The 24,339-nt window shown below is 37.1% G+C and overlaps 1 protein-coding gene across 8 annotated transcripts in view; it reads right to left on the bottom strand.

Moving 5' to 3' along the window:
• Adgb (androglobin) overlaps window positions 1-24,339 on the bottom strand; it is a 160,161-nt gene that overhangs the window by 60,723 nt on the left and 75,099 nt on the right. For 7 of the 8 annotated variants that reach the window (XM_048799529.1, XM_048799543.1, XM_048799545.1 and 4 more), the window contains 11 exons: window positions 19,637-19,670; window positions 18,725-18,911; window positions 18,193-18,256; window positions 16,517-16,619; window positions 14,025-14,166; window positions 12,496-12,610; window positions 10,143-10,310; window positions 6,413-6,548; window positions 5,701-5,841; window positions 3,424-3,517; window positions 256-390 (listed from right to left, as the gene is read on the bottom strand). In XM_048799529.1, coding sequence (XP_048655486.1) covers window positions 256-390; window positions 3,424-3,517; window positions 5,701-5,841; window positions 6,413-6,548; window positions 10,143-10,310; window positions 12,496-12,610; window positions 14,025-14,166; window positions 16,517-16,619; window positions 18,193-18,256; window positions 18,725-18,911; window positions 19,637-19,670 — 1,319 coding nt within the window. The remainder of the gene's footprint in view (window positions 1-255; window positions 391-3,423; window positions 3,518-5,700; window positions 5,842-6,412; window positions 6,549-10,142; window positions 10,311-12,495; window positions 12,611-14,024; window positions 14,167-16,516; window positions 16,620-18,192; window positions 18,257-18,724; window positions 18,912-19,636; window positions 19,671-24,339) is intronic. The other variant, XM_048799539.1, reaches the window with a different exon arrangement.

The following is a 24,339-nucleotide window of genomic DNA, read 5'->3' as shown; positions in this document are numbered from 1 at the left end:
GTTATATTACTTTAATCATATTTCTAAATGTGACTATAAAATTCACATCGTCATATTTTGATGAAAGGAACATAGATAAGGAAGTCTATATTATTCATCCATAACAAATGTGGAAAATTTTAACCTACTTATGAAAGCAAACTATAAACTGAGTTATTACTACTCTACTTTTACTACTATAAGTAAAACTCTACAGATATAAATACTGTATGCCATTTAAAGATGATATAATTCACCACTATTTAATAGTCTCACCTGAATACTATAAACCAAGAATTTGGTGGCTGGTCTGGATAGGTCACAGAATAGTCAGCAAAAGAAATCTTAGTTTCTTCATCTTGATAGCAAGGGTAAGATTCAATAGATTTGCACTTGCTTTTGAACATTAGTCTAGAAATGTAAAAATAAATTGAGTATAAATGAAAAACAGGCTACTTTTAAAATAAACTCTTAAATAGAGAATAAATAGTGCAGGCAATGGTTTGATAGATTGAGTCCTTAATCAAAGTGTGGCCATGTGAGCCAGTACCTGGTGCCAAGGTAAAGGAGCCCATCCCAAGCACTCCTAAAAGATGTCTCTTGAAGGCACCCTAAGTTGTCTGAACTCTAGATCAAGGGAGAGTTATTGGTGGTAATCAAAGTTCATCGGTGGAAAATGAGACCTGAGTTTATAGCTGGGGAAATCAGAAGCAAACCAGCTTTAGGTAGCAGCCACTAAATGATCTAGAACTGAGGTAGAAAATAAGAGACCAGAATGGAATTTAAATATTAAAAGTGGGTTTGGAAAAATAGACTAAAAACAAAAACAAAAACAAAAAAGAACTAAAGCCATGAACAAGGGAAGAGTACTAGAGCTTTCCTTCTGCATGATTTCTGCTATATAAGGAAGTGGTGAATGCAGCTGGTTAAAAGAATTATAGACTGCAGTCTGTCCATGTTTGCCCCCTGCAAGATTGGCATACTCCAAAATTTCATGTGATGGCTCCTCTTGGGTCTTTTTCCTCCCACCCTACCAAAATCTAGATACAGCCTTTGTAGTACCAGCAATATAGGCTCTTTTATATGAAGTCTCAGGTATTTTCTGGGATAGAGACTATAATGGACATAGAAAAAGGTTCTCTATTAGAGGTCAATTCAGACCTAGAGATGTTCTTGGCTCCCAGAAGGCAGATGGTTTCATTGGTGGTCAGTGGAAAGCAAAGCCATGGAGCCCTTATGGAGGACAGAGTTCATATAAGCCAGTTGATCCTCAGTCTTTGGTGATGGGAGAAAATTAGCAGGGTTATACCTGGATGGGTTTATAAAGCCTTTTAAAATGGTAACAAGAACAAAGAGTAAGGTTTGCCTGGGGTAGAGGTGACTTCTGCTTATAGTCCTGGCATAAATATTAATAGTTCTCCATATTTTCTTGTCAAAGCGTCTGAATGTGAATGGCAAATGACATGATCACCATAAGAGGAATTAAATGTGATGGTCTGCTGATGCAGAACACTGCTGTAAGGCAGATGGGACTGACCCAATCTACACATGGGCTTTGGTTGAGCCAACACAAGAACAAAGCAGGTCATATGGAGCACTGAAATGAAACCTCCCACCATTCTAATGTAAGGGTGAGACTGAGTCTTTCTAAACTGTCTCTTTTCCCCCCACACTCTGTGTGTGTTTTCATCTAACTCAAGAAATCCTAATAAATATAAGGTCATCCAAATCTTGATGTACCATGTGGAATATTGTGAATGACCCATAAAGACATCCACAATAGAGGTAAAAGACCTAATCATAATTAAGACTTAATTTAGTCAGATTTTTATTGACCCCACTTCTTCACAGGGGAACTTGTTCCTTAGCATGACCTTTACATGAAAAGTAGGTGTAGGATCTGACTAGATAGAAATCTTCCTGTGTATGCGGGTGTAGTGGCACATGCCTGTCATCCTAGTGGCTTAGGAGGTGAGACAGGAGGATCACAAGTTCAAGGCCAGCCTCAGCAACTTAGTGATACCCTAAGCAACTCAGTGAGACCCTGTCTCAAAATGAAAAATAAAAAGGGCTGGGGATGTGGCTCAGAGATTAAGTACCCCTGGGTTCTAGAAATCTTCCCAGGAGAGCCCCCACAATGCAGAAGCAAAATGTAAAATGTACAATTTGCAGAAACAAATTGTAAAATTGCAAAATGTATTTATATATAATTTTCTATTTCTCTCTTGCCCACAAATAAAGTCAATTTTTAATTTATGTTAGTCTTGTATCCAACTTTCTTCAATTCTCTTGTTAATTCTAACAGTTTTTATGCATTTTTTGTTGTGTTCTACATACATAATCCTATTACCTGTTAATAGTGGAAGTTTTGTTTCTTCCTTTAAAGCCCTTTTGACTTCCGCTTTACTTTACTGCTGTTACACCCTTCTGGGAATTTCAGGACTATCTTGAGTGTAAGTGGCCGGACAGATATCTTTGTCTCATTCTCAATCTCCGGGAAAACTTTCTCTAGGTGCAGTTTTCTTTATGTCTTTCCTACGTGGGGTCTGCAGATTCTCTTAAAAATATGGCTTGTTGTCTTTTATCAGCTTTTGGAAGTTCTCAGCTATTGTTTTCTTGCATTCCAGTCACTAATTACATATACTCTAGACACTATGAGTGTGTTCCTCAAGTCCCTTGGACTCATTATTTACTTTTACATTCTTGCCTGCTTCAGTTGAATACTTTGCATTGACCTGTCTTGTAGTACATCTGATCTCTTCTTCTCTTCTGCCTAATTTGCTGTTATATCCACTCTTGCTTTCAAATATTAAAATGTTCCAGTATACACTTTCTGTTTTACTATATTTTATTAATAAAAGTACTAAACTTTACATCTAGTTTTTCTTTCTTTCTTCTTTATGTGCCTGAGCATTTCCATAATAGTCATATCATAGCCAACTATAATAGGATTTTTTTTCTGCCACCTCCAATATCTGGATCAGGTGAGGCTTAAAATTACATATACATGAATAGTTTTCTCTTTATTTTATTCAGATTTTCCTATCTCTTGGAACAGACTTGTGGCTACAATAAATTTTTCTTAAGGCTCAATCTACTTCCAATTTGCCCCTGTTGTCCTCTAGGGATTTTATCTGATTACTTTGTTTGTTGGGACATCTCCCTTACCTGATCCTAAACTCTTAACTTTTGTCTTCTTGGTTCAATAAGATTTCAGGAGGCTTTGTTCTGCTTTTCTATTTAGAATTTTAGCCATGTACAACTCAGACACAAACAAAAAGTAGCAATATTTTAGATAAACTGTAGTGAAATATTTTGGATAAAATGTAGTAGAAGTTCAAAAGCAGTGGTATTTCTAACTGTAATGATTCAGGGAAAACTCAACAGGTATGGTAGCATTTGAACTGGACCCTGAAGTACATCAATGTCACTATGGTGCCTTACCTTAGGAGTGAAACTGCATACTGTTCTAAATTCATTTCCAACATAGCCCAAACTTTTTGAAGTGTATCTGCAACAATAGCATTTTCCTTTGTCTCTAAAAATAATAATAAAAATAACAATATTAAATCTGTGAGATGCCTGAAAGATCATCTTGTTCGCAGTCTTCATTGCACAGATGAAGACTTTGAAATTCACAAGCAAGACAGCTCCAAACTCACAAGCTTCTTAACCAAAAAGATCATGTGTAAAGTATAGAACTATAAACTTTTAGGTAAGATCTCTGCTCACGACGTTATGCTATTTTCCTTCATCTTTAGTTTGAATATCATAAACTGTTTTTTTTTTTTTTTGATGTAGTGGAAGATACTCATCAAAAGGGTTATGTAAGGAGAGATTCTGTCACACCAGACATTTCTTATGGAAAATCTTCATCCCGGAAAAAGCAATTCAATCTATTTTTCTAAAGAACAAGAGCTAATAGGATTCCACTAATGCTTAATCTACTGCATTTATCCACAAATGGCTTAAAAGTAGGTGATCTTGTAGGAAGATGCATCCCATAATCAGCACCCTACAGTTAACTTGACAGAAACCAACATTCTTTTTCCAATTATCCTACTTCAATTTTTTTGTAGTGTTATGGTTTGATGCAAGGTGTCCTCCAAAAGCTCATGTGTGAGACGATGCAAGAAAGTTTAGAGGAGAAATGTTTGGGTTATGAGAGCCTTAACCCAATCAGTGAATTTCTCTCCTGATAGGATTAACTGAGTGGGAACCAAAGGTGGGTAGTGTATGGCTAGAGAAGGTGGGCGGGCACTGGAGACATGCCCTTCTGGTATATATTTTGTATCTGGTGAGTGGAGTCTCTATCTCCCCTCCTGATCATCACGTGAGCTGAGTTCCTCTGGCATACTCTTCATCCATGATGTTATGCCTGACTTTGAGTCCCAAAGAATCGACCTGGTTATCTCTGGACTGGGATCTCTGAAAGTGTGAGCCACCAGCTAAACTTTTTCTCCTCTAAAATTGTGGTCATGTCTTTTAGTCACAGCAGAGAAAAAGCTGACTAAAACACATAGTCTTTCCATTGATATCTAAAACTGATATCGTAAGATATTTACCTGTCTACTGTATATATACTTAATGCATATGGGAACATAAGTCTCATTAGAGCAGAAATTTTGTCTGTTTCACTGACTTCTATAATGCTAAAATCTACAACAGTGCTTCACTCATGAGATTTACTCAATAACTATGTGGTGAGTGAAAGAAATGAAAATACCACTAAGAACATTATTAAATGGCTCAAGTTTTCCAGTTTCTAAAGGGGAAAATAAATCATTGTATGAATTTAATTTTAGAATATATATGGACAACTAAAAGCATATTTCACCATACATTTAGTTTGATAAATACATATATTTTTCTAATAGAAAAAATTAAAATCAGGCAATTGTAATATTTTCTGTCATAAAACTAAGCAGTGAACGTTTTTCCCTTGGTGTTTCTGTATAGTTTTGGCTCCTTACATGAATGTTTTGACTATTGGCATTAAATGTTTCAAATAGAGATTTTTTTATAACAAATATTTTTCAAGATAACCAAAAAATCTTATTGAAGATATTTTCCTATCAACATGCTGACAGAAATACCACAATAAAATAATTAAATATAATCTCTACTCTTTTCTCTTAAGCTATAATATACACATTTTCACATAAAATTTAAACACCTAAGTATATTTGATTTAATAAATCTCAGAATACACTTGAAAAAAAATGCATTTCATGCATTCTCGAAGTGGTTACTCATATGGAGGCTTCTTTATTATTAGTTAATTAATTAATTAATTAATTCATTCATTCATTTGAAATCCACTCTAGAAATGTAGAAATCTCTACGACTTAACTGATGAGTGATACAGCTCGCTGATAGTCACTGGTTAGGTATTGAGAGAAAGATTAGTTCCTTCTTTGAAAGAATTTGCAATGGATTTGAAAACAAAACTGATCACTCCCTTGTTCCTTCATTATTCATGCATTCTTTCAGCAAGTATTTATTGTGTGCTCTGTGTCAGGCATTCTGCTAAATTTGGGGAACAGGAGAGTGAGTGTTGACACGCTTATTGACCTCAAGTAATTTCAGTATTTGTAGAATGACAATTAATTAGCAGAGCCATAAAGTAGGACGACTGATTCTTAGATATTTTCAATTAGCACACATAAATACAGTTATTCTTATACACACCAGTTCATTTTATACGTGTTCAAAAAATACCTGGTGTTCTGGCTTTCATAAGTAATCTAATGTAAGTCCCTCTCCACATGGATTGAATTTTAATTGCCGCTGCCATTTCCTCAGGAGAATACTGTTTGTCATTTGATGATGGCAAAAAAAATTTAGCGTCTATCCATTCTGCTGGAAAAGAAAAACAAGCTCTGGACAGAAAAGCCATATTTAATCCCTTCCCCAAATTTCAATGCTTTTGCCTACTAAACCCTCTGACATGTCCAAGGCCACCATGCTGGATTTATCATTATATTGAATGTTGCCTGTTGTCTGTTTCAGAATGGGAACATTCTTGAGAAGGGAAACACGTGAACTAGGGATACCTCAGTGAACTATTAGAGGTTGCTCTGTGCAAAGAGCCAGAGGTTTTCCTGAGAACTGAAAGGAAGCATAAAAATGGTGGGAATGAAGATTGCATATGGGAAGAGGGGGAAGTAAAGACAATTTGTTTGGGGGATCTTCCTAGAGTGGCTTTCATATCTTTTTAAGGTTAGGAGAAAATAAAATGGGGAAATTCTGGAAGTAGGTGTGGCAGGGATTAGGAAGGATACTCAACAGATCCTAGGAACTCCTTGACCTCTGTGACCATATCCACATAGATCTGTTCAACCTACACCACAAAAACCTGAAGCGCATTCTTTACCAAGTACTTATCTCTATAGGGCTAGAGATTCTTTGGTCAAGTATTTAAAATTAATACCTAAAGAAACGTCCTCTAAGGAAGAATCAAGTAATTCCACATCCAAGACCATAGCACGGAATGCAAATTTAAAGTTTGAAAGAGGCTTTGCCATTTGAGCTTTTTTCATTAAACGCCATAAAGAAATATAAAAAACCTGAAAAAGATAAAATACATTTATACATTTTTGAAACCAAGAAAATGCCATAACCTGGCCATAGAATCTTAATGATATGTAAAAAAACATTTTTAAATATATATACAATCTAACAGAAGACTCTTTTTTTGGCGGGGGTGGTATTTGGGATTGAACTCTGAGGTGTTTTATCACTGACCTCTGAGCTATACATCTCTAGCCTTTTGATTTTTTTTTTTTAATTTTGAGACAGAGTCTCACTAAGTTGTTGAGGTTGGCCTCGAACCTACAATCCTCCTGTATCAGTTTCCCAAGTCACTGGGCTTGCTGGTATGCATTACCACACCCAGGTAACAGAAGACTCTTCCAAGCCTCACTCACCTAGTAAAGATCAAATTTATCATTTTCTTTTTTCTATAATTTAATAAAACTTAATTACTGCCATAAGTTTATGATAAATATCCAATCACAATACAGTGTTAAACTGGTTGAGAATATACAGAGTAAGATAAAAATATGATCCATGTACTTAAGCAAGTTCAACACCATATTTCGTTGTTAAAAGATGCTAGAAAGACATCATTGTTTAATATGGTAAAAAAAAACAAGAAAATATGTTGCTTAGAGTTTTTATCACTTTCTTATCATACAGGTGTATTTTTTATATTGAAAAAGTTCTTGCAGATATATTTAGTAAGGTTTTTCAGCATGTCACTTTTAAAATATATAATGAAGATGTTTTGTTACCAGAACACCCCCCTTTTTGTAAGGGATGCATGCATGAGGACCCTTTATATATTAAATCAGGGCTAGCCATGATAGGCCCAGGCACAAAGTCATGGGGAGCAGAGATGCTGACTACCCAAGGCCCTACTGCACAGTCTCTCTCTCCTCTAGGTGGTCATCTAACCTGTCAGTAACAGCAACTGACTATCCTTGACATGGTGCTTGATATTGTGACATCCTCTGAGGAGTCCAGCCAGTCACTTGGTGGCAAGTGAGTTTCCATGTATTTCCAACAAGGTGGTCATAGATTCATCTTTCCTAGAATTGACAGCTACCACAGGAATGAGTATCACTGTCCAGAAAGTTGTAGAAGATATGATTTATAAACATGCAATCCAGTCTAACATACTCTTGCACCAACAAACAGGCTATACAGTGAGGATATTTAACCTTTGAGAATTGTCTTGTACCCAGTGGTTCTAAAATTTTCTATAGATAGAATTGAATTCCTGGTAATTGGAATGGCACATGAAAGGCTAAGTAAGAAGTCATCTTGGAATGAGAGTGTCCATCTATTGAGCTAAGACCAATATGTAGTGCTTTTTGAATCTTGGCAAGCATTTCTTGTAATTATTCCTTGTAATTGTGCCCTAGGTAAATGATTCTCACCTAGGGGTGATTTGCTCCCAGGTAAGGTTGATGGGTAAAATATACTACACTGTAGAGGCAAATGCACATTTAAAATAAGAGCCCCACTCATTTTCTTGGGGTATTTATTTTAGAAAACATGATTCTAAGCTCTTTCTTTCTTTTTAAAAGGTAAATAAGCCTCTTTCAGCTTTGAATTCCAGAAATGTCTTTCTTAAGGACCTGGGAACCAGCTCTTTGAAATGTTGTCATCAAGGAAGATAACGCCCTCACCTTCCAGTTTCTTTGGGAGGGTAGGAGTCTGACTTCGGTGGGTACTATGCTTAAGTTACAAAACTGCCCCTTGTCTGAAATGTGGGGAAAACTCATTTTTCTTTTGCAAAAAGACAATTAACTAACACAAATGGACACCCCTGATGCTTAGGGAATTTAGGATGAACTATGTGTGACAAATGGGGCCATTGGGTCTTTTTACTTGAGACCTCCCTGTTGTTTGCCTCTACAGTATGTATGAGGGACTGCGCCTACTTGACTACAGAAAAAGATGAGTTTTTTTGTCTTTGCAATCTCTTAGCTGATTGCCTGTGATGTTTATCATATCCTGTTTTCTTCAATAGAAAATGTTTTTTCTGTCTTTGTAAAAAGGTCTTCTAAGTTGGAGAGAAGATTTTGTTTTCAATTGTTACTTCAATAACACCCCATATCTACTTGTATTTGAATAACGAATAACATGAATATTTTTTAGAAATATTTTTTGTTATAAGCCTGAACTAAATATGGTACATACTGTTTGTTTACATTAAATTCAAATTTAACTGCATGTTCTCTATTTTTTTTGTTTACATGACAATAGATTATATTTTGTTATATGTGACAATAGAATGTATTTTGACATATCATACATACATGGAGTATAACTTCCCATTTTTATGATCATTTTCTGTCTGGAGACATTTTCTATTGTCACAATTGGATGCTACTGGCAACTAGAGGGTAGAGACTTGTGATGCTATTTCACATCTTGCAGTGCACAAGACAGCCCCATCACAAGAATTACCTAGCCTAACAAGTCAATAATGTCAAGATTAAAAAATGCAGACATATGTCCACTTGACTGCTGGGCAGCTAGGGTGTACAGGTTCAAGTATGCTCTCAGTCTCCCTTGTCAAGAGGCCACCAGGAAGCCCCTGCGCTTTATTCCTCCTGGCTGTTTGTGAAGCCAGAATGCTACTTAGCCCTGGCAGAGACACAGGTTCTACTTGAAAGAAAGTTAAAGTCCCCAAGGGCAACCACATATCAATAGGGAAACAGTTGGTGGGCAAGGGTCTTAGTCTCTCCACCCTTCTGAGGGACAACCTATGGTTTATAAGGATGATGGAGGCCCAGTAGTCCACTGCAGCAATAATCACGTTCTTTTTTTTTTTAATTTTTTATTGTTNCCCTTTCCCCTCACTTCCTCTTGTATGTACTTTTGTATAACCCTGAGGGTCTCCTTCCATTTCCATGCAATTTCCCCTTCTCTCTCCCTTTCCCTCCCACCTCTCATCCCTGTTTAATGTTAATCTTCTTCTCCTGCTCTTCGTCCCTACTCTGTTCTTAGTTACTCTCCTTATATCAAAGAAGACATTAGGCATTTGTTTTTTAGGGATTGGCTAGCTTCACTTAGCATAATCTGCTCTAATGCCATCCATTTCCCTGCAAATTCTATGATTTTGTCATTTTTTAATGCAGAGTAATACTCCATTGTGTATAAATGCCACATTTTTTTTTTATCCATTCGTCTATTGAAGGGCATCTAGGTTGGTTCCACAGTCTTGCTCTTGTGAATTGTGCTGCTATGAACATCGATGTAGCAGTGTCCCTGTAGCATGCTCTTTTTAGGTCTTTAGGGAATAGACCGAGAAGGGGAATAGCTGGGTCAAATGGTGGTTCCATTCCCAGCTTTCCAAGAAATCTCCATACTGCTTTCCAAATTGGCTGCACCAATTTGCAGTCCCACCAGCAATGTACAAGTGTACCCTTTTCCCCACATAATAATCACGTTCTTTAACCAATTTCTTCCTCTTTCTCATTCTCTTCTTTTCACTCCCTCATTTCTTCTTTCTGAAATCTCTTCCCAAATAAATTACCTCCATCCAGAATATTTTCTCGGGTTCAGATTCTGGAGGTCACCTGAGATAATATATTGCATTTCAAATAGAAAGCCCCTCTTCAGGAACATCCCATCTTGGACAAGCTTACCCTGAAGTGCTGGACCATGAGCTCTTTGTCGTGGAGAGGCACAGGGTAATGAGCCGCTTGCAGATCCTTCAGAGCTGCAGATAATCTAACCTTGTCTCTGAAATTAGCAATCACATTTCCAACAGCTTTCATAATAAGCAGAGACTGTTCTGTGAATCGGTAGCTCTCCTATAAAAATGAAGAATATATAGGAGCCAACCTTGAGTTTATTGAAGTGTAATTAAGTTTACAAAAATTTGATTTCTGGGGGGAAAACAAATTTTAACTATGTGGTTGACCCAGCAGCTCTCTGTGGAGAACTTACTTGAACAAAGCCTTTTTACTAGACGCTGTAGTCTCAGTGGTACATACACAGGAGGGATACCTAGCTGACACTGGAGGTCAGGGAAGATTTCCACACAGTATTAACATCCAGACTTAGTTCAGAAGGATGGCAAGGAATTAGTTTGACAAAAACCAAGTGGAGTTTGAGGACTGAGGGGCACAGAAAATTGTTGGGAGAAAATCATAAAAACAAACAAAAAACCGAGAGGGTGAGCTAGCTCGGGCTGTTGGCTATCAACTCTGATGAAACAAGAAGAGCAAGAGGGAGACAGAGGTTTCAGAAAATAATTCATATTTTTAAAAATCTGAGAACTTCCTGAGGTGATGGAAGACTGTCTTGTGTGGTGTGTGGTGAGTAGTGGTGGTTGCCTGGCAGGTACTTGGAGGCGCAGGAACAGAGCAAGGCCAGAGGAGAACCATGAAGTCAGCTTCACCTCTTCCCAGGGTGCATCACAGTGCCACCATTGCATCTTGGTTGCCTGCAGAAATACTGTGGAATGGCTCAGCACGTGTTCCTGGACAGCACAGATGCCTCACTGGGGTGAGAAACTGATGCTATCTTAGTGAATTTGCCTCCCCATTACCTCTTCCAAGTCCCAGTCTTAAAAAGGCTCATTGAAGCAGTGATTCCCCTTAAGGGGAACTTATGGCCAAGACAATGTCTGGGTAAGTAGCAGCATTGAGAATGATGGACATTATTATCCAAAGTACATGTATGAAGACATGACTTGGTGTGAACGTAACTTTATATACAAACAGAGATGTGAAAAATCATTCTCTATATATGTAATAAGAATTGTAATACATTCCACTGTCATGTATTTAAAAAATAAAATCAATTTTAAAAAGTAAAATCTGCGAGATTAAAAAAAGAGAGAGAGAGAGAGAATGACCACTCAGGACTCTGAGGAGCATGAGTCCCCCGACCCTGGGGTCAGTCTGTCCTTCTTTGTCTCTTCAGTAGGATCAAAGAGACATGAGTACTGGGCTTGAGTCCCAATAATCTTTACAAGACACAGAAATGGTACCTCCAAGGAAACAAGCTCACACACCAAAACAATTAAGTCCCTAGGGAGTTAAATCACCTGCAGGAAGATGAAAAACTGGATAAAACAGATCATCTGAAGCCAAATTATTCTAAAATGATAAGAATTTGAAATAAGCAGGATAAATATAGTCAAGGAAATAAGGGGCACATGCGTATAAGATGGACTTGCTAATGTTCCTTCTGTGCCTCAAAAAGACATGGTGTCGCTGAGATGGCACAGTGGAGAGAGGAGAGAGGGTGAGTGAGGCAAGGAAGCTGCCCTTGAGCTTCACTGTTGCTAGCAGAATTGTGGGCTGGCATAGAGGCCCCCATCAGTACAAGGTTGTTCACTTGGAGTTGGGTCTCTTTTGTTTTGTTTTGGTTGTTAGGGAGGAGTTGTTAGAGGTGAGAAAGTACCAGGAATTATGCTATGGGGAGGGCCATATTCTAGGCTTCCCCCAAATGCACATAGGCAGAGAAAAGATCTACAGCAAAGAGAAGACTTCAGAAGAGGTGCTGGCCCTGCTGGCCATGTCAGAACAGAGAAGCAAGAGAAATCAAGAAGAGACCAAGAAAAAGTGGCAACAGAAACAAACTCCCATGAGCCCTTTGCCTTCTGAATCCCAGGGACATACCCATTTCTTAAGCCAAGGAAGGAATGAAAGGAGTTTCAAAAATTTAAACCATATCAAACAGGACTGTACTGATTGTTTATTCCGAAAAGGAACAATGACATTATGAGACCTCCCTGAGAAGTCAACAGATGTGAAAAGGGACTCAACAGAGAAGAGGTCAGGGCAGTCACTGGAGGAAAATTAAATTATTTTATTTATATCAATACAGAATTTAGATTGTCCACTATACAAATTGCAGTTAGGCATTTCATAAAGAATATACCAAATAGTTTAAAAGGGCAAAAAGTAAATGAAAAATGGAGATAGAATTTCCTTCAAAATCTTTGAAGATAAAACACACACAGAATGCAGTTGCTAAGATATTTACCGGCTCAAAGTTGGGCAGCACCACATCTTCATCCCCAATGACGAAGGTCACCATGCTGCAGACATGTATGGAGTGTCCCACTGGGGAGTACATGGTGAAGAGCAGCATGTGTCTCCTAAAGGGAATGGGTTCTGTGAGGACCAGCTGCCTCCTCTGCTGTCATGTTTGCCTTTATTAGTTATTCGAGAACAACTTAAAACTAAAACTAGGATAAAGGTCTCTGAAGCGTTGAGTTTTACTATATATATATATATATATATATNCCACTGAGTTACAACCCCAGTCATATATATATATATATATATATATATATATATATATATATATATTTTTTTTTTTTTACATAGATGGGATAAAGAACTTTGAATCTTCACTCAAAAAAAAAAAAACTCTTGACGATCATGGAATATATATTTGACTAATTACATAGGACAAAAATAGTTATGCCAAATGACAAACTTGAACATGCTGGGGATACATCCCACACATTCCACTCACATTATGAAAGACTAGCTTTGATTTTTTCCTAACAACAACAACAACAAATTATGTGCCTATAGGGTTTTGTCAATTTTACAGTCTTTTTCTAAAAAAAAATGCATCATTTTATGTAAGTTAATAGCATATCAGCTACCAGCTGCAATATTACTGAGAACAGGGGTATTCATGTTGATGGACGGGGCTTGTGGGAATGTGGCCACAAGAGAACTCTTACTAATTCTCTGTCCTTGCTTGTGTCAATGATTGAGTGTTCAAAGTAACTTGGAAGAATCTTTTCTCCTAGAGTTTTAGAGCAGAAGTGAGAAATAGTGAAGTTTTAAAATTCATCATTTTCTGCAAATCCTAAATGCTTGCCATATATTAGTTTAGCATTTTATTTCATTATGTAGGCTTTGCCTTTTGCACCAGAGCCATTGGTTTATATTGATCACATAGAATTAGCATAATTGATCATGGGGGGAAAATTAGGTGAAAATATTTCACATGAAGTATGAAGTAATACTCTGAATTTTATTTACCAAAATCAAGAAGCCATGCTCCTTATGTATTTTTTTTTACAATGGAATGTGTGATACATTTAGTCACCTTTACCTTAATTAAAAATAACATCTAACAAAAAATAACCACAGGTGGAACTCCAGACTGGTAGGGAGAGATGCTCTTTCTCAACTATGTTTAAATGGAATTAAGGAACACACTAAGATTTATGAGAAAAAAATGGATTTCTTTACTAATTAATATTAGAAATCTCTGGTTTAAATGAGTCTGAGCAGTTTTCTTAACCAAATGAGTTCCCAAAATTATTGGCAATGATGAATTTTCCAAAAGAGTGGCCTGTGTATGATTGCTCTCAATTTATTCATTCATGGAATTATTTCTCTCAAGAATCCGAAGGGTAGATGTGTGCATTTTGAAATTGCTTGGGGTATCAATATCCTGGAGTTAGTTTGTATTGTTCACTTCTTTATGAATCAGAGGTTTAAAGGGCTTTCTAAGATTCAAGGTGGGGAAACCAAGTCAGTCCATACCCGACAGGCAAGCGCAACATTGCAGCCTTAGCGGCATACGTGTGGATCTTCAGAACAAGGCTGTGTGGCTTCAGAGACTTCCAAGAAATCGTCTCAGCTGTTAGGAGGCCTGGCTCTATGGGAGGGCTGTCCTTCATTAAGGCTGTAGGAAAAGTGAAAATAAAATGAAATTTGGATGTAAATGTACAGTTGACCTTCACCACTATTGTTTTTTGGCCAGTAGCAATATAATAGTAATAACTCAGATATGAGAGATATTCTAAAAAATCTACTTCAAGTAAATAATTATTGGAAGGAACACTTAGTTGGAACCCTGATCCTCCTCCCTATTCTGTCTGCTTCCTCATTATCATTGCCTCAGGTGAATAAGTACTGAGCGGGAATATTATGAAAAGATGATAGGCAGGTGTTTCATTGCAGTAGATCATCATTTTATTATCTTTATGGCAGTAATTATGATACCTTCCAAGATACAATGGTAATAAAAGGAAATACCTAACATCTGGGGGCAGTAAGGGATTTCTCAAAGATAGTGTCAAAGAAAATCAAAGTAGCCCATTGTTCATCTAAATTTGATTGTCAGTGTGAGTTTATGTTGAGATTGAAAGTAATTAACAAACTTGGCAAGTTTTCTTCTTAACACGATAAAGAATATGAACTAGTTTTCACCAATGGCTAAAGACAAAATACTTTTTGCCCTATATCCAGAAAACACTCAAGGCTACAATATGACCTGGAATGTTCTAGGACATGGTGACCTAAGATATATTGGTGAGTTAGACATATTATATCAGATCACTGAATTTTGGGAAGTTAATTATACAAATATTAACTGGTCACTTGCTGTTTGCTAGACCCTACTGGAATCACTGGCAACACCCTGGTGGAAAATAAAAGTCCTTGTCCTCAATGTTGGCAAGACAGTCAACAGTAAGCATTCAGTGCATAGCTATTGAACACCTGCAGCCCTAGGTGCTAATGAGTTCAAGATAAATACTTTAACAAAACAGGATACAGAATTAAAGAATGATGCTTTTGTGTGTGCAATGTGCTGGCCTTGAAAGGAGTGGGTACAGCCCACCCACAGCAGGAAGGCAGCACACTGGAGTGCTGGGCATTGACTGTGGGAAGATAAAAGGCTCATTTCTGGGCTTATGTCTAATTTCCTCCATCTCTTCATTGAAGTCAGGAGCATGGCCATCAGCTGAAAACGAATGAAGGTAAGAGTGTGAGTTGAAAATCTGAAAATAGAGATTTAAAGGGCTGAAATAGTCATCAAGAAATGCTGGCAGAATTTATAGCTCTTGTGGAGATTTGAGCTCCTCAAAGTGAAGCGGGGCTAGCCAGGGTTTTGTTTTTTTGTTTCATCTTCTCCAATCATATTCAGTTACTCTGTTACAAGCACAGGATGGAATTGAGTTAAGTTTAACCAATATTGGGATTATTATCAGGAAATCAAGACGAGAGAGGGTAAGAACAAGTGTGCTTGGGGTATGGGCAAAGCTATCATTATAGTGGGGGCCATAAAATTCATGTTGGAGGTGGGAGAGAAAAGGACACAAGGAGATTGATGGACAGAGAAGTGGTAGAGTACATGAATAGAAACCCTGGAAGGTCAAAAACTGTAGAGCTGGGAGTTCTAGAGAATGAATTTGAGAGTCAGGGGGCAGTGGTCATAGAGTGGATGCTTGAAAGGAACACAATTAAGATGACACACCACTGGTAAAGATAGTCTACAGTCTAATCATGAGTGTAAGAGGTTGTATTGGTCTATTTGATGCTGCTATAATAAAATATTCAAGGCTGGGTACTTTATAAAGTAAAGAGGATTATTTATCTCACAGTCTGTAGGCCTAAGAGCATGATACTGGATAGAGAAAGAATATGGAACCTGGCCATGTGCAGAAGGGTTCAGGTAGGGGGTTGGGGTGACAGGTGGACTCCATTCATAACAGCCCACTTTCATAAAAACTAATTCATTCCATGGGACTAATCCTTTCTGAGGGCAGCATCCCCAGAGACCTAGTCACTTCCCAATAGGCCCCACCTCTTAAAGGTTCCTCTACCCCAAATCACCACATTGGGGACCACACCTCTAGCACATGGACCTTTGGGGGATGGATGAACCACATGTGAACCATAGCAAAAGCCAACATGGAATGGAGGAAAGGATCCTTCAAATTTTCAGATAAAAGAAGAAAGGGTTCATGATTTTAATAGATGTTGAAAAAATAAAAAATAATGACAAGTAAAACAGGATGTGAACAGACAACTGTGACCAGGAGAGGAGCACATGGCAGGAGTGAGCAGTCCTCTGTGTCATGCAGAGAAAGCATCAGAGGAGGTGGCCTAGGTATTCCTGAATGACTTTTGAGAAATTCTAGGAAGAAAGGAAGCTCCTTCATCTATGCCTAAAAATATGATCAAGTGTTCTCTGACCAACTGCATGTGATCTGCACATTTGCACAATTGCTTCCCCAGAGCCCTCTTACCTCCAGATTCCCCCCAGCGTACCAGTGCAGAAAAGCAAACCAGTAGCTCAATAGGTTTTAGACTATCCACAAACAGATAATAGGATACACGTTCATCTGAGAACTGCAAGAAATCAGATGTCAATCATTGTACTTATTACCAATCCATTCATGCTATTATTTTCTACTTCTAATGATGATATATAGTATAATGTCTGCTGTTTGAAAGAAAGTTACTGCATTCTAAACATCATACTACTTTATGGGTTTAATAATATGAAAAAATCCTACTGGGTAAATGCTGGAGATAGTCTGTAGTGGTTGGGTCTATAGGGACTCAGGGAGACAGTCCACCATATGAAAGAGAAGCAAAACTTTTTACTGGGGTAAAGAAAAAGGATCTTCTTATTCCAGAAATGCAAGGCCAAGGAGCTGAGAGCTCAGAGAATGAGTTGCTGATAGGTGGTGAGACCACAGAGTAACTTGGCAGAAAATGGAAATGTCTAATGGGGATGTGTATAGGTAGTGTGCAGGGACATATGTGATTAAAATAAACAAAACCCCTCTTTTCCTTCTTTTCACAAAATATTCAGAAATGTACCCATTGCTTGCTAATGCCACCGACTGGGTTTTTAGTTTGGACATGCAATACAGTACTGAGTAAAACCAGAAGGTCCCTGGAAATGATGACATAAAAGCTACTTATGATCTCAGTGCCTATATGGCACTATATCCCTAATTATGGACAAAGATCCTAATCTTCCTTTCAGAGCAGGTAACCAGCTACAGAACACTTTTCAAAGAATGCTCAAAATGTTTTCCTCTGCCTGCTTACATTTTTTTTAATCTATTATGAGCAATTTGAAGTTCTTCTTATTTCCACTTCCTCTGCATACTGCTAATGGACTTGTGGGATTATCATCAGAAGCTGTATGGTTCTTGTATCAGTACAATTTAGTCCCTGAGGATACATTTCATAGTATCCTCCAAATTCCACTCAAAGTAGTGTTTGTTAATCAACTTATTAAACAATGCCTTAATGAGTTTTTATATAATTCCATGAAAGTCTTGCAGTAGCAAACAAAAACAGTCTTTCTAAAGTTGCTAACATCAAGTGAGGGGCAGGAAGGGTGCAGGGAAGGAACCAGGCAGCTGGGATGGTCAGAAGGTCACACCTGGGTAAGCACAGAGCTGACAGAAAGCATGAGGTCCTGCTACTGGACCTGATGTCATAGCCAGGGAAAGTCAAGGACACCTTTTCTGCTCTATAGGACTTCTAGACATTAGCTGGATGAAGAAAAGAAGGATGAAAGCAAAAAAATGCTAGAAAGTAAAGAACATGGGAAAATATCCCACCAAACCAGACATGGTAGGGACAATGTGCTTGTGGTTGAGCAATTACATACTCTTCACTAAATACCAATTAAAACCAAATATAAATTTATGCATCTCTTTCATTTATTCCCAAATCATTTTTTTCCTTATGTGAATTTGTATCATAATACATACCCAGATTTAACCACTACAACATGGCCACATGTGGATCACATTTAGGGACTTGAGCTTGTGGAGTCTTATTGTTTTGATAAGGGCTGAAAAGTTTAAAGATACTTGAGAAACTTGAATGTGTTTTTGCTAGTGAGATTCAACTAAAAACTTAGGGGTATAAAGTTAAAGGTAAGAGATGATATATTTACCTTAAATTCTGACTTTTGAAAGTTAATGCAATAAGAACTTGGCTTGTGAAATACATATATATTCCTGAAGAAAAATATTTGAAACAGGTTATTTTCATCACATGAAAAGACATGTACCACATGTTCAGGTTCTTAGACTCAAAATCAAATAATCAGAGATAGAACGTTTAAAAATTATAGAAAGAAATATTGAATCAGTTTCCCTAAATGGACAAAAATGATTCAGTGAAAAATTTATGTGTCTCTTAACAAACAAATCTTGAGGAGAAACTGAAACTTATCTAGGATGGGTTTTGTTATTAATGTACTGTGTGGATGGTCAAAACATCCATTTTTTCCTTTCAAAACTGTTCTTTGATAGGCCAACACCCAGCTAAATATGGCTTAACTCTTTAATGATAGCTAAGAATTAATAAACAATATAACTATTACATTAAGTACAAAAATAAATCCTAATGTATATTGGTATAATAATGCAGCTAAGGATTTATCCAACACAGTAGGGTCTGATGATTCCGATCTGAATACTTACTGAAAGCAAACACAGAAGTCTTCAAAATCTAACCATATTTCTTTAGAAACACCATTATTTATTGTTACAAGTTCTTCCTGTGATTTTTCCTGTATTTCTGTTATCTGGCTGACAGCATCCTTTTCCGTACCATCAATTTGATGGATGTCATTCAATCCAAGGTCTATTTGTTCATCTGTCCATTTTTCTTTGGGGAGGGGCAACATTTAATGAGATAATCATTTACATACAGACCTCAAGTTTATGGAGACATATATCATACATGTAGGTGAATTTGAACCTAAATTCTATGCAGACTAGCATGTTCAGAAATTTGAATCATTGATAAATTTGTGAACACATTCTTCAAAAATTGTGATGTTACAACATCAGTTAGCTTATGTACTTAAAATATATTCACATAACTAAGGAAGGCTCAGAAAACAGAAAGGAAAGTGAAAACTTGACAGATCTGTTGCCACAAATGCATTTTAGTAAGCCATTTAAGAGTTCCCAGTGGCCCAGGATTTTGTGTCTCCTTGGTATTGGTAAAGCATTGTCAAACAGCTCCTGTAGAATTCTTAAACCAACATTGTGTGTATCTACATGCCACATGACATCTTTCTGGATCTGCATCCTATTTGAGTCTTGCTTCAGCAGCTGAAGATGACACATGATGTCAGCACTTTGACCATGCTATGCACACATAGGAAGGCATGGGCTCTACGTGTCGATCCCCCTCAGATCCTTTTAATTTTTAATTTGAATTTAACATTAAATTAAACAGGTAAAAATATATCTCACTTTTCCTAGCCCAAAGCAGATTAGACTCAAAAAATCAGGGGAGATGCAGAAGCGCTGTGGAGGAGAGACCCCTGTGTGCTGCAGTGTTTACTGGGGGGGAAAAAAAAAAGCCATGAAAGATTAACTCACCTTTTCCAAGTCCAACTTGTGATGAAGTATTACCCTGTGAAATGAAAGGAACATATTAAGAAATGATTTTTAGTGCAACAAAACACTACAGCTATGCGAAGCATCAAAGCTCTTAAGATTTTTTAACATTTCTAGAAAACTGAACTAAAACCTATAGTTGATTTTTAATCTTAAAATTCAAAAGGTATGAATGCAATTAAATCATCAGCTGAAGATTTAAGCTTCTGATATTAAACAGAATATATGAATTTGTAAAATGATAAAACCTTATATAATAAAAGTTAAAACAATAATATCACTTGTCATGAGGTAACTTCCATAAATACAGAGAAACTGAGAGTATGAGTGTCAATTAGTGTATAGAACCCAGAAAGGCTGGTCTCACTTACAAAAATGGTTCCTGAATATTTTAATAGAGAAATCATGTTGAATTCATATGTACAACTCTGTTTTACTTGGAACACAACTAAAATAAATGTAGAAAAATGAAATGATGTAAATTTTTCTAGACTGACTATGGGTGGTATATAATAGTTTGGATGATATAAAGTGAATGGAAGAAATACAAGAGTAGAAATAACAAAATACTGAGTGCTAGTTTGAAGCACTTCTGTCTTTAGGACCCCAGAAACAATTAGCAGGTATTTGAAGAGGAGAGAATGAGAAACGAGCTAGAAACATGGAAATGGATTGATTTGACTGTATAAGGAGCTCCTCTTCTCTCTAATCCCTTCTGCCTAAACCAGACACTGGAAAGTTCCTCACGGAGAAATGAGAAATCTCTAGGTCTGAATTCACAGAAGTGTGGAAAGCAGGAGAGCTTAGTGTACAGAAACCAGAAGGTTTAAATGAAAGTTCACAAGCTGAGTGTTGAGACTTTTAAGTTCCTCTGTGCTGCTTAGCCTTGGGCTTTAACATGGATGGATATATCCCTGTGGTTCCCCTCAGATGGAGATCAGGGGACTCCATCAGATGGAGATCAGGAAACTGATCCAGCAGCAGAGACAAACATGGGGATTTTGACATTTGGAGCCAGCCTCTCCTCCAAATCAATCTCGCTCATCTCTAATTCTCCTAGGTTAAAACCACCAGTTGACAAGTTGAGCTGTGCCACATGCTGCTTCCAATCAGAAGATCCTAGCACCTTAAATTCCTTATGTATTCATGTGCAATAAAGTATCCTGAGTTGAGTCAAGGTTCTTATACAAAAAAAAAAAAAAAAAAAAAAAAATCATGAGTATGGGTGAGGAGATTGATAAAAACCAGAAACAGTACATAGGGAGTATCATAACACAGCTAGGGAGGTTTACAGTTTTGCTCCTCTAAATACTTTCCTTTGGAAAACAAGCCCTGGAGGATTCTTCTCAGTTTAGCATGCTTAGTTCTAGAGGACGAGTACATACACTAAGAGTAACTACAGGGAATGGAAAGCTTAAAAAGTGGATCCTGAGAAGATGACACTCAAGCCATTTTAACAAATATATTTCTTTTAAACATGAAGGTCTACCTTGGAACAAACACTTCAGTGACCAAAGATCTAATCTGGTCTACTGAGGGATACAGTTTGCTAGAGAAGTAACTCAATAAGGCTTGTAAATGGAAATGTAGTCCCCAAGACACATTCTGTTTAAGGGGCAATAAATACAGATAAGTCAAGAACACAACAACAATAGGGGGCATTTAAAAAATAATGATATCAGAGATATCATAAAGAGAAGAGGATATTCATCTATCAAATAAGAAACTTTTACAGAAAGTAATAAAAAATAAAGAAGACTTCGTCAAAATTGAAAATAGGATAGTGAAGCAAATTCAATAGAAAGGTTATATCTAACAGGTTATATATGTAAAGGTTATATCTAAAGTGAATACAAAAGACGAAGAGACAAACTGTAAAACTTTGAGAAAAATCCAGAGGGAAACCCCCGGATCTTGGTGACCCTGAAGTAGAGGCAGCAATAGCAAAAATGAATGTCAAAACAAAAACAAACAAAACAAAATGTACATCAAAGGATGCAATCCACATAGTAAAAACGTAACCTACAGAGTGAGAAAAAGTACTCGCAAATCATATATAAGTATCACAAAAAGAACTTAAGAAATTTTCCAAAGAATAACAGCAACAATGAAACCCCCAAACAACCTTATCAAAAAATAGATAAAGGTGCTAGGCGCATGCCTGTAATCCTAGGGATTCAGGGGCAGAGGCAGGAAGATTGCAAGCTTGAGGCCAGCAACTTAACAAAAGCCTGTCTCAAAATAAAAAACAGAAAAGAGCTGGAGATGTAGCTCAGTTGTGAAGGTCCCCTGGGTTCAATCTCTTGTGCTCCCCCACAAAAAAATAGGCAAAGAACTTGAATACTCGTTTCTCCAAAGAAGATATACAAATGGCAAATAGCCCATGAAAAGATTTTCAAACTCATTACTCATCAGGGAAATGCAGATTAAAACCAAAATGAAACATCAACTCACCCCAAGGAGGATGGCTACCATGGAAAACAAAACAAAATAAAATAAAACCCACAGGAAATAACAAGAGTCGCCAAAAATGGAGAAACTGGAACACTTGGGACCTGCTGAAAGAACTGAAAGCAGAGTCTCAAAGAAAGGTGTTATGTGACCATGTTATGGAGGCCTGGTCCATGACAGCCCAAAGGTGGAAGCCCCCCAAAAGTCTCTTGAGGGATGAATGCATATTTCGAATGTGGTGTATGAGTAATGGTTAATTTGAATTGTCAACTTGATTGGATTAAGAGATGCCCATGATTAAGAGAATTATGGATGTGTGGATGAGAGTGTGTCTAGGAATGATTGGCATGTGGGATAGCCAACTGAAATGGAGACCCTCCCTAAGTGTGGGCAGCACAGCCCAATAGGATGATGGCTTGGGTGGAATAAAAGTTGGGAGAACAAGGAGGAAGCACCAAATTCAAGCTTGATTCTTCTTGAACTGGTTCTTGATTGCTGCTGCAACTGTCTGAGGATATCCGATTATCACTTCTTCACTCTTCCAAAGAGGACTCTGACAGTGATTCACCAGAAGTCTTTGGTCTCAGACTGGGGTATCACCATTGATCCCTATGGTTCTGAGGTTTCAGGCTCTTGGGCTACTGGTTCTTTCAGCTCTCCATCTGAAGACAGCCACTGAGGACTATCCAGCCTTTGGTCACGTAAACCAACCTAATAAGTCCCCTTTTTATAATTATACTTCCTGTTGATTCTGTTCCTCAAGAGAACCCTGACTAATACAGTATGCATATAATGGAATATTATTCAGCCTTTGAAGGAAAATAAACTCCTAACACCAATCACAAATGTGACATGATATTAGAGGAAATAAGCCAGTCACAAAAATGCAAATACTTTATGATTCCCCCTTATATGTGGTACATAAAGCAGGAAAGTGAATAGAGATAGAAAGCAGAGTGGCAGTTTTCAAGGATCTGGGAGAAGAGAAAAGGAGGTTGTTGCTTAGAGATAAAGTTTAAGCCTTTAAAAATGAAAAGAGTTTTGCATATTGGTTATACAGCAATGTGAATATCTTCAATGCTACTGAACTGTACATTTGAAAAAGTTAAGATGACAAATGTTATGGGTATTTTAGCACAACTAAACATTTTTATTATGAATCTAAAGTAAAGGCAAATAGATGAAAAAGAAAGGGGAAAAAAAATCAAACACATTAGTGAGTGAATTGAGAGGCGGTGAGAATAATAGAAAATCAAGAAAGCACCGAAAATAAGAAGGAATTCTCAAGGAAACAATGTAAGAAAATTCTTCAGAACTGAAAAATCATAACTTCCCAAGGACCTCACAGAACACCCAAAAGAGATTCATGCCAAAAGAGATCCAGACCCAGGACAATCATTGTGAAATTATACTGTGCCAAGAAAGAAAAGATGATCCTGAAACTTTTCTAGAGTGGCGCAGCAAGTGGCACACACATTAAGAATCAGAATGTCACCTGTATTGTCAAGAGCAATGAGTAAAAGTAGAAGACAGGTACTAACACAACCTTCAGAATTATGAAGAAAATGACATCCAAACTGGAATTTCATATCCTGCCCAAATATCAACCAGGTGGGAAGGTAGAATATAGGTACCTTCATGCATACAAGTGCTCATAATATTATTTCTCTTACTTCTTATTGTAGGAGGTATTGGAAGATGTACTGCACCAAAATTAGGGTACAAACTAAAAAAGAAGACATGGTCTTCCCAAATAAACCCATCAGAGGGAGACAGAAGGAAGTTTCAAGAGGACAGTTGTCAGTCATTAGTTTTGTACGAAAAGAAGAGATCAGAGGAATCCAGGAGATGATGTGTCCAAGATAAAAACTGACATTTATACAATAGCAGATGTGTTTTGTGGATTATAGTGATTAGAGGAATTTTATATTTTTTAGAGCATGGGAATAAGCTTAAGGGGTTTAATGTGCCACACAGTGACTGTGTAGTTAATATAATGTATCAGATTATTAAGCATTGCTAAGAGAGTAGAATTTAAGTGTTCCCACAGCAAAACATATGTTAAGTATGTTGGTTACCTCAATTCAGCCATTCAGTAATATATACATATTTCAAAATATCATGTTGTACATGATAAATGTACTATTTTGTCAATTAGAAATAGATTAAAAAGAGAAAGACAAAAAAAAAGAGTGAAAAGATTAGACAAAAACTTGGATAAAACATACCACAAC

This window comes from Marmota marmota, unplaced genomic scaffold, assembly GCF_001458135.2.
Source record: "Marmota marmota marmota unplaced genomic scaffold, marMar, whole genome shotgun sequence".
NCBI classification, from domain to species: Eukaryota; Metazoa; Chordata; class Mammalia; order Rodentia; family Sciuridae; genus Marmota; species Marmota marmota.
The sequence above is the reverse complement of the archived record's forward strand: the minus strand, read 5'-3'. Positions and strand labels throughout refer to the sequence as shown.